Source organism: Chaetomium fimeti (assembly GCF_033439085.1).
Source record: "Chaetomium fimeti strain CBS 168.71 chromosome Unknown B0H64scaffold_5, whole genome shotgun sequence".
NCBI classification, from domain to species: domain Eukaryota; kingdom Fungi; phylum Ascomycota; class Sordariomycetes; order Sordariales; family Chaetomiaceae; genus Chaetomium; species Chaetomium fimeti.
In genome coordinates, this window is record NW_026944333.1 from 1,873,279 (window position 1) to 1,888,219 (window position 14,941).

Here is a 14,941-nt window from a genome sequence, read left to right on the forward strand (position 1 = left end):
TTCCCGCTTCAGCTGCTTGAGAAAAGAGGAACCTGAAACCTGACGGAAGAGCGAGACGTCGGTTGTACGAAGTTCCGGCGTGGACTTCAGAAATGGTGCTCAGGAAATCGACAGTTGGTCCCGTCACCATTGGCTCGCCACCGGAAAGATGGCGCTCAAATGCGCCAAGCACCTTGGCGGCCCACCGCCTTTTGGCAGAATCCAGGTCCCCGCCAAAAATTTCTCGAGTGCCTTGCAATTGCGCGCCGAAAGAGGTTGAATTCTTGCTCCTCCGTTTCAACGTCTCGATAGCCAAACATGTCGAAAAACAAGCCAACAAAGCGCGAAGGCGCCTCAACTGAGCGGATTGCAGACTCCCGCTTTGCAAGCTTTGAGACAGATCCGCGATACCAATTGCCCTCCAAGAAAAACCTTAAGACTAAGCTCGACAAGCGATTCTCACGCGTGCTCAAGGATGCCGACTTTGTCGCCACCGCGAGAGTGGACCGCTATGGCCGGAAGCTGAAGACAAACACCAAGAAAAAGGCCTTGGAGCGCCTCTACGAAGACGAGGACGAGGAGGAGAAAGACGGGGATGCCAAGGTCGAGGACGATGACATCGTCCGTCGCGAACTGGAGAAGGCAGACACAACATACGACCCCGCCCGCGGCGGTGGATTCTCTTCGTCGGAGTCGGAGTCGGACTCGGACGGGGAATCTGATTCCGAGGAAGCGCCAGAGGTGGAAGACGGGGTGGAGGAGTCACGGCCCGGCATCCGGCTGCGTAGGGATAAGCAAGAGGTCGAAGAGGGGGAGGTCACGAACCGGTTTGCTGTCGTCAACATTGACTGGGATCACATTAAATCTATGGACCTTTTGGCGCTGTTCTCGAGTTTCGTACCGGTCGGTGGGCGCATCGAGAAGGTTACGGTCTATCCTAGCGAGTTTGGCAAGGAGAGAATGCAGCGCGAGGAATTAGAGGGCCCCCCGAGAGAGATCTTTAAAAAGGACAAGGACTCAGATGACGAGGATCTGGACGACGAAGACGACTCTGCATCCGAGAGCGAGGACGATGATGATGCGGCGGAGGATTCAGACGAGGAGGTCAGGAAAGAGCTACTACAAGAGGGCAACGACCAGGATTTCGACAGCGATGCACTCCGAACGTATCAACTCGACAGGTTACGGTACTATTACGCAGTAGTCGTTTGTTCCGACAAGAACACGGCGCACAAGATTTACGACGCGACGGACGGCAGCGAATATCTGTCATCGTCCAACTTTCTCGACCTACGGTTTATCCCTGACGATGTCACGTTTGAGGACGAGCCGAGGGATGAGTGTGACAGCGTCACCTCCGGGTACAAGCCTGTCGAGTTTGTGACGATGCGCTCCAGCATTCCAAGGTGAAGCTGACATGGGATATGCATCCCGAGGAGGTTTCCAGGAAGGAGTCGATCAACAAAGCTTTCACAGGAAGTCGGTCAGACATTGCAGAGAACGATTTACGGGCATACCTGGCCAGTGGTAGCGAGAGCGAAGGGGAGGAAGCGGACGATGCCCCTCTAGAGGATGAGGGCGTGGAGGAAGCCCCACTCAGCAAGAAGGAGCTTGCAAGACGCAAGATGCGCGCAGCGCTTGGCCTCGGCGATGAGCCTGCTCCAAAGGCGTCAAAGTCGGGGCCTGTTGGGGAAATGCAAATCACGTTCGCCCCGGCCCTATCGGGGAAGCCCGAGAAGGAGGCGGCTGAAGAAACAACCATCGAAAAGTACAAGCGCAAGGAGAAGGAACGCAAAGAGAAGAAGAAAGCTATGGCCCTCGCCAAGAGAGGTGTCGAGCCTGAGACGGTTCAGGAGGAGCAGGCCGCCGAAGGGGGTGATGACGACCTCGGCTTCGACGATCCATTCTTCACTTCTGAGGCGGCCCAGCCGTCCAAGACGGCGGTGCGCAAGGAGGAACGGCTCAAGAAGCGCGCCGCCAAAGAGCAGGAGGAGGCTGAGACCGCCGCGCAGAAAGCGCAACTTGAGCTTCTGATGGCGGATGAGAACCGTGGCGGCTCCCACCTCGACCACTTCGACATGAAGGACATCACGCGCGCGGAGAAGCAGAAGAAGAACAAGAAGAAGAAGGGCAAGAAGGGCGTCGAAGACCAGGGTGGCCTGCAAGAGGACTTCAACATGGACGTCGAGGACAGCCGGTTCAAGGCCGTGTTTGAGAACCACGAGTTCGCCATCGACCCGTCCAATCCCAAATACAAGGCTACGCAAGGAATGAAGAAGCTGTTGGAAGAGGGCAGGAAAAAGCGCAAGGCTGGGCCGAGCGAGTCACCCAACGGTAAGAAGGACCAAAGGAGCGCCAAGAAAGCGAAGGCAGATGGTGATGTCGAGCTCAGCAGTCTGGCGGATGCCGTGAAAAGGAAGGCCAAAAGTAAGAGGTGACAAGGAGAGTTCTGTCTAGCTACCTAATACCCAAATAAGATGTACCACATCATCCCACCCCCTCCGCCACGTATGTGCCTATTGACCTACTCTTCCCCCGCGCCAACCACCAAACGACAAAACCGAGGCCGCGCCTTCGTACACAAGGGCCACTCCCCATGCACCACCCCGTCCCCCCTCGCGTTCGCATTCACCTCAGAAATAAACTCCACACCTCCTCCCCCAACCACCCACTGCAGCGCAACCAACCCCCCCACCAGCAGCATCCACGCCGCAACCACCACAACCACCTGCCGCGCCGCCCGCCACGCCCGCTTCTCCTCCCCCAATCCCGACCACCCTGCTGCGGCGCGACCTTCAACCCGCCCAACAACAACACCCTCCCCCCGACCGCCATCGCCGTAGGTGCACCACCCACGCCCGCGCGGCCGGTATGCGTCGCCAGCGCCAGTGCCAGGGCCGTCCTTCTCGTCAGCCGCGGCCCGCAACGGCAGCAGAGGTAGGTTCGGGTTTCGGCGGTGCTGGTAGTCGGAGAAGTCGAGCGTTTCAAAGTAGCACGGCTCGTGGCGGGCGGGGTGGCACGCTTCGTCGTTGGTGATGGTGGTGTTGTTGGTGGTGGTGTTGGTGTTGTTGGTGGTTGTGTGGGGGGCGGGGAAAGTACGGTAGCTGAGCTGGCCCGGGCGGCTGGTGGGTGGCAGTGGGAAGAGCGCTTCTTTGGTGAAGCCGTCGCTGTCGCTCGCTTCGGTGGTGATGGGATTGGGTTGGGTTTGGATTGCGAATGGTGAGACGTAGGCGTAGCCGCTGGAGGGTGGCGGGGTGGGGGACCATCCGGGGTGGCCGCGCGCAGGTTGGGATTTCTGGGGCTGGGACGTGTCTAGGTCGCTGATGTCGATGTATTCCCAGGTGCCATGATTAGGTGCGCGGCAAGGCATGGTGTTGGGGCTGGAGATATCCTGCCCTTGTGCCTGGAACAAGCTGTCGTCGGAGTGTTGTCCCTGCATCGTAGCGGCCGGTGGGGATATCAAGAGCGCGGGGGAAGTCGGCTGGGGATGACAGAGCAGGTTAGACCGTTGGGTGGGAGGTGGAAGTAAATGGAGAGAAGATATATACCGGTTGGTGGCAATTATGAAGAGTGTTGACATGGTCATCTGAGGGCAGCGCAGACCGTGAGGCGAGAGGCCGCCGGCAAAGAGGCCCATCAAGGCCGCAGATCATTTAAGCAACACCGCTTTTTAAATGATGGGATATCGCCAAATGTCGGGTCCTTCGGGCCGGTCACCATAGGCCGGCCAGACGCCGACCACCTAGGTAGCCTTCCCCCAAGCCTACGAACCGGGAATCAAAGCTGCGGTAATGAAATGCAAGGTAGCGGAGAGCAACACGTCCGTGATGCGGGAGGTCGGATAGGGCTGGCCTAGAAAGCACACACATACCCGGACTTGAACGGACCGCCTGTGGATGGAATATAGGAAAGGTTTGCGCGATCAGTTTCTAACGAGGACCACGGACCGGGTAGCCTAGCGGTTACTGGCGGTGGTCCTCGGCCCACGGGCAGCTAGTCCACCACGATAGGTAGGTAATCTAGACGTATTCAAGAAAGTCTCTCCTGACTCCGGCGAGTATCACCTGCTCGTTTGCAACGTATCGAAGTGCGAGCCGGCATATGTGATCTACAACACGTTCGGGAAGATACCAACGGTCAAAGGAAGTAAGTACCTAGGTAGGCTATTAATTCGCAAGCATTCCCATATAGCTCACTGCGCATCGAGCTTGTCATCCTCGATGACCTGCGCTTTCGCATCGACATGGAAGATCACGACATGACCGCCACCTCGTACATCGCCCCCATTGAGCGATTCTCGGACGGGGAATAGAGTATCGGGGCGGCCTCGGGGTCACTAATGGGCATTTTCAGATACTGATACCAAATACCAGACTCCGTCGGTCAGGTCGACAAATGCGGCCGAGGCCAGAATTAATCGGATAGGTTCTCAAAGATTCAGCTTCAGCACTTGGCTTCTGCTATCCTTCCTAGTGCCTCACTACGTGGGTTTGTTTCCTCCTCGCCTCTTTGTCTCTTCGTCCGGCGTTCCCAAAATAGCTTGTTTCGACCGCCGCGTAAGCGTAATACTCTCACCTCACTGTGGCAAATGATGTTTGCGGATATGGCGTAATCGAGTTCGTATAGCTTCGAGGAGAACAAAGACGAGGTCACAAGAGGCATGTGAAGAACGGTCAAGCTTTCCTCAAAGGCGTTCCAAAACTGCTCAACAACTCTGAAGCTGCGGTTCCCAGCTAAGCAATTATATCTAATAGTACAAACATCGAAGCATTCAAGTCGAAACATTCAACTCGCAAACTCAACATGCAGCCTACAGCCGTACTTCTCGCCGCCGCTGGCCTTGCCGCAGCCACTACCATCCCTGTGTCTGTTGGCAGAAATGGCCTCACCTTCGAGCCCAACGTGATCCGCGCTCATGAGGGCGACGTGATCGAGTTCCGCTTCTGGCCGCGCAACCACAGCGTCGTGGCCGGCGACTTCACCGAGGCCTGCCGCCCGGCCGACGACAACGGCTTCTTCTCGGGTTTCTTCCCAACCCAGCCAGGCACCGTCAACGTATGTACCTACTCTACCACCTCCATCCCATACAGCACCAAAACAAAAAAAGAAAAAGAAAGAAAAGAACCACAATCCACACGCAAGCAGCACACCCACTAACTACCTACGCAACGCACAGGCCGAGGTCTTCCGCGTCACAGTGAGCCACACCAACCCGGTGCCCGTCTACTGCTCGCAGAACACGGGCCAGCACTGCCGGAACGGCATGGTGGCCGTCATCAACCCGGCCGGCGTCGGCCGCCTGACGCTCGACGCCTACGCCGCGCTGGCGCGCGCCGCCCCCGGCAACGCCACCTCCCCGCCCGGCGGCGCCTTTGGCGGCGTGGTGGCGCCGAATCCTAACCCCGGTGCTGGCGATACTAGCGACGGTAGTAGTGGGGCTGCGTCTGCTACTAGTAGCGGTGGGGGTGGTGGGAGCAGTGGGAGCAGTGCTGCTGCTGCTACTTCGTCGACGGCGGTGGGGTCCGAGACGCAGACGCAGACGGAGACCACTGCGGATAGCGAGACTACTGCTGGTACGACGACTGCTACCGCTACCACCACCACGGGTGGGGATGATGCAACGGTGACGACTGCAACGACGGATGCGCCCACGGGCACGGAAACGGGGAATGTGGCGGCGGGGGTTGCGGTGCCGGTTGCGGGCTTGGTGGCTGTTGCGATGGCGGCTTTCTTTGTCTGAGGCGGGCTGTTCGCGGAAGGGTGGGTGTTGTTTTCGTCATCAATAATTGAGGGTGGTTTCTTTGTTTGGCTAAATACCTAGGTAGGTACCTAGGTAGGGGTAATGTGTGGGGAAGAATACCGTGATCGAGTTGCTAACATTGAAGGTAACCTGACTGAGTTGAATGAGTTTCAATGAGTTGTGCCCCCCAGGTATGAAGTAACTGCTGATATCCCTCGAAACAGGGCCAGGAACGGTTCTCTGGGTTCCCATCTTATATATATATATATAACACTAGCGCCGCACCTAAGTACCCTAAACAGACATATAATGCAGAATTCCCAGTTACCTACCTAGGTAGGCACCTGCAGTTAGTCATGGATCACATTCTTTCACTGCGCAAGACTACTAAATAAGCTCCTCACCGCCTGGTTTTGCGGGAGGCTTTCTTTTCTGCTAAGCAGAACCACTGTAATTTGAAAGAAAGGTGGTGTGATTCTCATCCCGGAGCAAAATACATGATGAGTCGTAGCGCTGCGAATAAGTAGTGCGGCATATTCACCGTCCGTCCTATTTCCCTTTGTTTTCGCCTACAGAATATGTAGAGAACCTATACCTAAGGCTGTCGTCGTAGACGGACGTATGGGCTTTCACCTCGTGCCAAAGAATAAGCTATCTTGCGGCATCGTCGTTCCCAGTTTTGTGCTAGCTTTCCACCATAATTTGCACCTTCGCCTGTCCATTCTTGGTATATATTAGTATCAACCCAACTTGAGCTTGGGCTTTCCAATATATCCCCTCCTTCTAACCCATGCCTTTGAGCATGCTCTAACAGTATTTTGTTCGAGACGAAGCGGTTATGTCTAGCCTCCTTGTTAGAGTCCATCTTTGACCTACACGATGCTAACTCCCGCTGCTCTAATTCTATAAGAAAATTAACAGCGGTAGAAAGACTAGTTTCCATAGCTTGGATAGAACCTATACCCTGTTCGTAGTGTATAATACCCTGATCTCTAAATTGGTCAAATGTAATTGGCGCACTTAAGCCCTCTACATTTCCAGTTAAGACCACTAGAACGGGGACTTTTGAGAGATCTTGAGTAAAAGTATTAAAATCTCCACCTTGTAGAACAATAGCGACGGCGCGAAATAGTGGTTCTATATGAAGGAATCTCTGTTCCTCGATAGTCCCCCAGTTACGAACAAAATGGCCAGACTCGTCCACTAGGGTAGTTAGCTCGGGGTGCGTGCGGGAACTAATCTTTTGCTGTGATACCGTGATATGGGTGCAAATAGCTTCACTTAATGCTGCTGTAAATTTCGCAACCTCGATAGGTTTAGGAGATCCGGTTATAAGTGATAGAGGGGACGAACGGATAGCTATCGTCTGGGCAATAAACTGGCCCCAATCAATCTCGCTTCGGTATGGTCGGAACCTATTAGGAATAAGTTACGTGTTAGTGAGAGGAGGCTCTTATTTTTGGAATTATCTTTCTAAAGAAGGAGGAAAGATAATCTCGAAGAATGATATAGTTATATCTACTTCTAGATAGAAATAACTTTCTTAGGGCTTAGTTAGTTAGGCGAAACCAACTTGTCAGAGCCTAAAAGGCGAGGGTGGATAGTTCAGAGTATGGAAAGAGGGCACGCGCAGGCACAGTGGAAGCAATGGTTGAGCAAGCAGTCGATTAGAGGCCACACTGAACTCTCCCCCCCTTTGTATCCCCCTTCCTTCTCCTCCTTCTTATCCTTCGCTCCCTTGATCGCCCTCGATTCTTGGCCCTGCCCGAAACCTGTCGGCCTAGATGCTGAATGACCGGGCACGAGCTTCGCATGAGCGCTGCACAAGCAAACCTGCTTACTCTGCACGACTCCAAAATTGGAAAGTCTTGCGAGCTGCACCTCCGTAAGTGAGGCTCACGCGATGCTCATGCCTGCGTCGGTCGCTACCGCTATAGCGGTTCTGACACAACTATACTCATATTATAAGTTGTAAAGTTGAATAAAGTATAGTAACTTTAGAGTATAGCAAATAATATAGTAGTAAAGAAGCTTAGTACTTTACTTAAGATTAATTGCATTATAAGGAAAATAGTTAAAAGGTTAGAAATGTAAAGAAGGAGGTAAAGAGATAGTTAATTAGGCTTACCATGTCTGAAATAGATAGTTATATAGTAATATATATAATAGCCTTAACCCTTCTCCTGAAATAGTAGCATTACGAAGAATATAAATTGGTGCCGATTTGTTACAACAGCTTTGCATCTGTGTTATTCTCATATCGTTAGTAATTGTATCAATAGATAGATGAGGAGGCCCTGAATATCCTACTGTCTCATTGAAGAGGGTATGGATATATCGAGCCTCTATTTTGGTACGGAGAAAGTGATGCATTTTATGCAATGATACCTTTGTGAGTTCTTGCATAGTAACCTCGTCTTCACGGGACTCTGCCATTGCTAAGAATGTAATAAGTGTAAATAGGTAGTAAACTACAAATTTAACATATAGTGCCTTTACTTTTGGAAAGGATAACGGGATAACAAAATACTAATCGATATCTCGTTGATGTAGAGTAATGAGTTCGTTGAATAACTCTCAAGTTAGTTATGTTACAATGATAGGGCTATATACTCCAATTATAAGAGGCTAAAATGCCATAGTTAAATAGAGTTACTGAGCATAGCACGCTTTGTAAGTTTATATTATAGTTCGGAGCTAAGTAAATCAAGGAAATCAGAGAAATAAATAAAATATTAAGGGTAGAGAAAATAAAGGGGAATGAAGAAGAATAAAGAGAATAAAGCAAATAGGACAGTACGAAAGTTAAGAGAATCTTGAAAATAAAGACGATAAAATAAATCAAGGAAATAAAAAGAAATATTAAGGTTTGTGTAGGTAACCCTCGCTCCAAGCACCCCCCAAACCCACACCCAAACCTGACCTCAAAACCCTCCCGTTCCCCTCACTCTCTCCACCGCCCCCTTTACCCCTTTCACCCACCCCAACACCCGGCCGGCATCGACCCCCATCGCCCCCTCCACCCCATTCCCGCTCCCATCCCGCCACACCCCGTCCTCGGCCCCGACCCGCCCGAACAAGCGCGTGTTCTGGTTGCGGTCCAGCCCCGCCAGCCAGGCCTCGCACAGCGCGCGGCTGTCCACCAGCAGGTTGGCCTCCTGGCTGTGGAACCAGCTCTGCGTGTCCTGGTTGCCGTTGCCCTGCACCGCGACGGCGCCGTCGGCGACGAGCAGCTTGATGTGGCTGCTGCGCTGCCGCGCCGCTTGGGTTATGGGGCGGGTCTGGTCCTTGGCCACGTACCAGTGGTAGTGCAGGTGGCCGCGGCCAGGGGTGCGGCTGAGGGTGCGGTGGAGGTGCGCGGCGATGGCTTCGTTGTGGCCGCCTTGGCGGGGGAGGAGCTCGCCCTGGGGCGTTGTTAGGTGAGGGTGGAAGCCGGGGAGGGGTGTGGATGGGGGGGCTTACGGCATCGTTGTAGCTGATGCAGATGTAGCAGTACACGTCGACGCCGCGCTCGCAGGCTTCGATGATGGCTGGGATCAGGGGAGATGCGTTGAGGGTTGGCGAGACGATGTGGACGCTTTTCTGGGCATTGCGCACCGCGGAAAGCCAGGCGGCGTTTTGGGGGTTCGACACAGATTTGTGGGTTGGCGGGCCGTAGGGGGCGCGGTTGACGAGGGCCATCGGGTAGGGGGTGTGACTTTGATGGGGGAGGTATGGTGTCATGAATTTTCCGGGTGGGCACTCTGGTGCTTCAGGGTCTCCTGGCAGGCCTTCATTGAGGGTATGGTTGAGCAACCGGGTGACGGCTTGTAGGTGTGTCTGGTCGGGCTTGGGAGCGAGTGATGCATCGGCGCGGGCCACTTCGCCCGCGATGTCGTCGTCGTAGTGTGGGTCATCTGCCGTATGTTCTGGGAGTCTCCTTGGTTCTCGCACCGAATCCTGGCTGACAGGGGCGGCGACTGCCCCGTTGGTTTGGTCCTCTCGATTTAATCTAGAAGCCGATACGGGCTCCTTGTCGCCTCCGGTGGGTCCCATGTCACCTCTTTCTGAGTTTTGGTCAGTTGTAGTACCCTTGCCGGTCCCATCCAACCCGATGTCTCGCCCTTCATCACTAGCTGTAGCAGTCTGACTAGGCAATGGCGGATCCAACTTTTTGTGCCACGAAATCAGAGCCATGTCGTATATAGAATCCACGATTGGGCCCTCCAAGTGAACCATCATCTCCAAGTTGTCGTTATCTTGAATGTTGTTGCTCTGTAAAAGAGCGATCCTCCGGTCAACCACCACATACTTTGCGTGGAAGGTTCCCATTACGGGGGAATGAAAATTCATGACCTCCATGTCGATATGCGGGATCTCACCGGCAGACGGTAGGTTGACGTTCTTTCCCGTTACTGCTTTCTCGGAAACGAGATAATGGGGCTTGTAGAGCTGTCTAGGGCTCCCGCGGTCGTAGAGAATTTTCAAAACGACCCTCGTGCCCCTTGCCCCGGCTCGGTGGTCCAGCTCCTTAATGGCATCGGTGATGTACTTGGACGCTACACTGCTTTGCCAGTAATTGGTCGCCAAGAACACTTCTTCTCTTGCACGGACAATGACGTTCGACATGTGGCGGACAATGTCGGGCAGCCTTCGTTGGTGTTAGTAACAGACAGAAAGCCAAAGCGGGTCAAGCGACGTACACAGAGATGATAGTGAGGGGTACCGTCCCATAACTGCCCATGAGTGAAGGGCTGACTACAGCTTGGTGAGGGGCATGGTCGAGAGTGCACACGGCATCGTGGTAGATCTGCAGGCCCGTCAGTTTTGCCCCTTGTTAGAGGTAACATGGTCAGTCTGAATAACATGGTCAGTCTGAAGTACGGGGACATAATAACCTTGAGGAATAAGTCACTCGGTTTGGTCGAACCCCAATTTCCGCACTTCGCCGCTCTTTCTACCTCCGCCTGCGGTGCAGATTCGGATTCGATGCTCGTGCCCTCACGACGAGTTCCCGACTGCTGAGTCGATTCACTCTCTCTCTCTATAGCTCCCTCACCCTTGCGCACCGCGTCGCCATAAAGCCTGTTCCAGGCATCACCGGGTGATAAATTCGGAGTACGAGCGAGAAGCGAAGAGACACTTTCACCCGACGTAGACAGGTGAAGAGTATGATCGCTGATGTGGGTGTTCTGCTGTCGATGTTTTGCCATTCTATTCGAGGTCCTGTAAATTTAATATATACTATCGACGATCTAGTCCCATGTGACTTTAGTACCTGAACATAGGAGCTGGATGCCAGGGCTTTGAGTTCAACAATACATGAGAACCTATCTCGGTACCTAGGTAGGTAGGTATGTATAAGGTAGGTATGTATCAGGGTCTCGTCACATACCGAAATCAGAACTTGTGGCAATGTCTCTAAAAGCGCACGAGCGTGCGGGCAGGCGAAGAGAAGTTAAAGGAAAAATGAACTTGTGGCCGCTCTCCCTTACAAAATACATTTACAGCATAATTGTTGTGGTCTAAAAGTCCTTTGAGGTGCCGTCGACATTCTTAATGTTATCGCTTGTCGGCCGTCGGTTTTCCAACTTGTTGCGGCAGACATCATTCATGGATGGGTGACGTCAGTCTCGTGTGTCCCGTAACAGCGGCGCGAAAGCGCCGCCATTGTCACGTGCGCGTTTTCAACCACATCCGCTCTTGCCTGTGATTTCAACTCAGAATAGCTGTCGGCACATTTGACAAAGCTTCCTAGTTTTACCGACGATCGTGGTATTTTTGAAGGTGCCGATGAGGGTTTGCGTCGCTGTGTTGACAATGTCCAACCGACAAACCGCTAAGAGGGCCGACATATCGTGGCGAGTGTCGCCCGCGGTTGCGTTCTCGGGCCTTCGCCTGATGTGATAACAACTCACCGCCATCAGTTCGTTCCAGTATATCTAATTTCGACTGGTGTCCAAGTTCACGAAGTTGGACCGGCACAAAATCCCCTTGCCCTCCTTGTGCACATCGTTGACGTATGGCGCGTTGTTCGAATTTGCCTCCACGTTCACCACTCTGGCTTCATCGTGCCCCGGTAGAGGAAGGCCTGCGGTCCCCAGAAGTGTTCTTTGAGTCGGAGTGAACCTCTCACGGACTAGACCTTTCATATGGATGTTATAATCCCGGCCGTGTAGCTCCGAGTTCTTATCGCGGATACTCTTAAACTCGCAGCCTGTGACGCTGGCGATCATGGCGTCGTATGCCTCCCTTCCCTTGGCCTCGAGGGTTGCTCGTTCAGCGGTTGACAATGTGGAGGTTCGAAGAGTGGCGACAGCAACGAAAATGACCCGATCTACTGAACCCAAAGGAGGACAGGAGAGGCCCCAATAGAACTTCCCGGAGTTTCGCGTTTACATCTCACAAGGAGCGACTCCGATGTGGGAAGATGGCGCCAGTATTATAGTACTAAGTCCTGCGGTTCCCCTTTCTCCCTTTGTAAGCCTCTGTTTAGGTGTTCTTCATTGATTTCTATGCCTACTGCCTTTAGTTTCCATCATCTCTTGCTTCATCAAGACTGTGCAGACTGCTGAAATGCTGTTGGCCAATCCTCGGGGCTTGGCCACAAAGTCAGTACTATCGCTCGAATGTTTCCCAGTAATGCCTGCGTTTTGTTGTCGCCTTGTCAAGTGGTATCGTGTTCCATAACAGTCTTCGCAGCTCCCACAAGTGCATGTGGTTTATGCATCAAGGACTCTGGGCCGAATTAAAAGGTGTTGTTACATTACTAACATAACGAGATTCATCGGAGGCGGATGGGTGGTGTGATATTGAACAACTTTGCCTATCGGACTCGAGGAACGGGTGCTTATAGACCGCCGGCTACATCGATAAGTCCACCGTCAGGCACACTGGGCGCCATCTACAGATGCAAGCTCAGCCCTCACTCTCGACTTTAGTACATACGACTTTAACATTTCATGTGTGCAGTCGCGGGCCTAGCTCGGCCGTGTAAGAATGAAGGATCTGATCCAGGATCCGTTGCTGCATCCCAAGGATGCTCAAAATCGGTAAGAGATGACGCTTCACGTACTCTTGATACATACGGTCGAATCCGGCCATCTCCCAGTCGACAACGCCAACACCATGGGCGTTGTTGACAAGAATACTGCGCGGCCCATGTCACCAAGTGTCACGATTGGGGTGTCGTCGTGGTGCCGCGAGCACAGCCTCAGCGAAGCCAACTACCATCCGGGCAGGCGGATCCGACAACGAAGTCCATGAACTCGCGAGCGGCAGCACGGCGCCGCCGAGTTGGGGCAGGATACGGCCCTCTCATTAATCAAGGTATTATTTGGAAGGGAGTTCTGACGGCATTCCGAGATGTCATGTTCCCTGATTCACGACCCAGTAGCGCTTCCAGTCCTGAAGCCTGAAGGGGCGCGTGGCTTGGCTTTGACGCACACAGCATTTTGGATTGTTCGATGCTAATGATAAGTTGAGAGGCCTCCTCTGAGTGTCGAAGAAACCTAGGTGCCTAGGTGTTATTAGTTCTCGCTCCCCAGGGCGGACGAATGACTCCCTGTATAAGGTACGTAGTATCATTCGCATAAAGTAGCTATTCGGCCTCAATGAGACACTCAAGAGCCAAGGGGGTTTAACAGTTTATCAGTGCCATTTGAAGAAATAAGAGTTTAGCACCTTCTACAAAGTAGTGTAAGTTAAATAATATGATGAATCACTTACATCATGGACCTACCCCCCTCCCTTCGGTACACAATCCTAGACGCCCGACCAAATACTTGTCCCGCCGTTTCAACAGCCGACAACCTAGGTACCTAGGTCATACAATCAGCCCGACATTATAACTCAGGCCGTTCTAGTAGTAGTACGGGTCTACGCCTCGCGCAATGCTATAGGCCAAGTCGCGGCACCTTTGTTCCCAGCTCTGTGCTAGATCTTGGCCAAACTCAATATTTTCCCCGGTCCATTCTTTGTATATATTAGGATCAACCCAGCTTGAGGTTGGGCCTTCTAGTCCATCGACCGCCCACCGCCCGGCCCCGGCACAAGGGTCTGGGTTTGGCCTGAACGCTGCCAGCTCCCGCTGCTCCAGGTGCATAAGGAAACCGACGGCGGTGGAAAGTCTCGTTTCCGCGACCTGGACAGAGTCTGCAGCGTGGTCGTGGTGTACGACAACCTGGTCCGCAATGTGGTCGAATGCAATTGGCGCACTCAAGCCTTCCACGTTTCCAGTTAGGACGAGTAGGACGGGGATTTGGGAGATGTCTTGGATAAAGACATCATAATCCCTGGCATGTAGAACGATAGCTACAGCGCGGAACAGTGGCTGTAGCACAAGGAACCTTTGGTCCTCGATGGTCTCCCAGTCACCAGCACCAGGGCCGATGTCCTTGAGCAGGGGAAGCAACTCGGATTTCTCCATATAGTCAAGGCCCGCACCATGCGTACGCCTCCCGATCTTTCGCTGCGCCGTCTCGACATGGGTGCAAATAGCTCGGCTTAATGCCGCTGCGAACTGCGCGGTCTCAGTAGGCCGGGGTGATGCGGTCATAAGCCTCGAAGGGGTCCGAAGAATAGTTATCGGTTGGACGATAAACTGGCCATGATCAATCTCGCTCTGGTATGGTTGAAACCTATTCGTCATCGCGATATGTGTTAGTTAGAGTCTTCTGCCATTTGTATTGCCCGCTTTAGTTGGGAAATGGAAAGACGACTGACCGACCTCCTTGAACGATACTATAATTGGACGTGCTCAAAGATAGTAAATCTATGATTATAAAGCCGAGGAGGATGTACTACCATTCGAGCGTGGCGAATGGGCTAGTTGTTAATTAGCATAGCACCCTACCTACTCAAGGCCGGATATGTTATAAAGAGGGCGGCCAGATGTCCAGAAATATAGTGGGAGTTGTGTGAAGAATTAGACTTACCATGTAGGATACAAATAGTTATGTAGCATTGCAGCAAGGTACTGCCACCCTTCTGTTGAAATAGATGCGTCCCATAACATATAAATGGGCGCCGACTTATTGCAACAAGCCTGGATATCTGCAAGCTTCATATCCTTAGGAATGCTATCAATAGATAGAGAGGGGCACCCGTGGTACCTCACTTGCTGCCGAAAGATTCTATCTCGGTGCCAGGCCTCCGCGCAAGTTCGGTGATGGTGACCCGTTTGGTGGGCCGGAGCTCTTGTAGGCTGCTGCGTAACAACATCATCTTCACGAGATTCTGTCA

The 14,941-nt window shown here is 53.0% G+C and overlaps 4 protein-coding genes across 4 annotated transcripts; 2 read left to right on the forward strand and 2 right to left on the reverse strand.

Moving 5' to 3' along the window:
• Nucleotides 1-248: 248 nt before the first annotated feature.
• Nucleotides 249-4,291, forward strand: B0H64DRAFT_425245 (uncharacterized protein; the record flags this gene model as incomplete). Its single annotated transcript, XM_062805679.1, has 7 exons — nucleotides 249-1,359; nucleotides 1,392-2,406; nucleotides 2,823-2,887; nucleotides 2,917-2,941; nucleotides 3,210-3,287; nucleotides 3,321-3,429; nucleotides 4,171-4,291. Exons 1-7 carry the CDS (start codon nucleotides 298-300, stop codon nucleotides 4,289-4,291), a joined length of 2,475 nt encoding a protein of 824 aa, XP_062657904.1. The 5' UTR covers nucleotides 249-297.
• A 406-nt stretch (nucleotides 4,292-4,697) lies between these two features.
• On the forward strand, nucleotides 4,698-5,283 carry B0H64DRAFT_400594 (uncharacterized protein). Its single transcript, XM_062804078.1, has one exon. It carries the CDS (start codon nucleotides 4,783-4,785, stop codon nucleotides 5,134-5,136), a length of 354 nt encoding a protein of 117 aa, XP_062657905.1. The 5' UTR covers nucleotides 4,698-4,782; the 3' UTR covers nucleotides 5,137-5,283.
• A 3,360-nt stretch (nucleotides 5,284-8,643) lies between these two features.
• On the reverse strand, nucleotides 8,644-10,911 carry B0H64DRAFT_325211 (uncharacterized protein; the record flags this gene model as incomplete). The annotated part of the gene is made up of 4 exons (XM_062800688.1): nucleotides 8,644-9,123; nucleotides 9,182-10,349; nucleotides 10,402-10,508; nucleotides 10,597-10,911. 4 exons carry the CDS (start codon nucleotides 10,909-10,911, stop codon nucleotides 8,644-8,646), a joined length of 2,070 nt encoding a protein of 689 aa, XP_062657906.1.
• A 2,316-nt stretch (nucleotides 10,912-13,227) lies between these two features.
• On the reverse strand, nucleotides 13,228-14,348 carry B0H64DRAFT_433567 (uncharacterized protein; the record flags this gene model as incomplete). The annotated part of the gene is made up of 3 exons (XM_062806053.1): nucleotides 13,228-13,262; nucleotides 13,440-13,510; nucleotides 13,735-14,348. The coding sequence occupies 3 exons, from the start codon at nucleotides 14,346-14,348 to the stop codon at nucleotides 13,228-13,230; spliced, it is 720 nt and encodes a 239-aa protein (XP_062657907.1).
• Between the last annotated feature and the right edge of the window lie 593 nt (nucleotides 14,349-14,941).

Bases quoted from the DNA above. Each gene is read 5' to 3' on its own strand.
- B0H64DRAFT_400594 (XM_062804078.1), top strand. From the start codon at position 4,783: ATGCAGCCTACAGCCGTACTTCTCGCCGCCGCTGGCCTTGCCGCAGCC.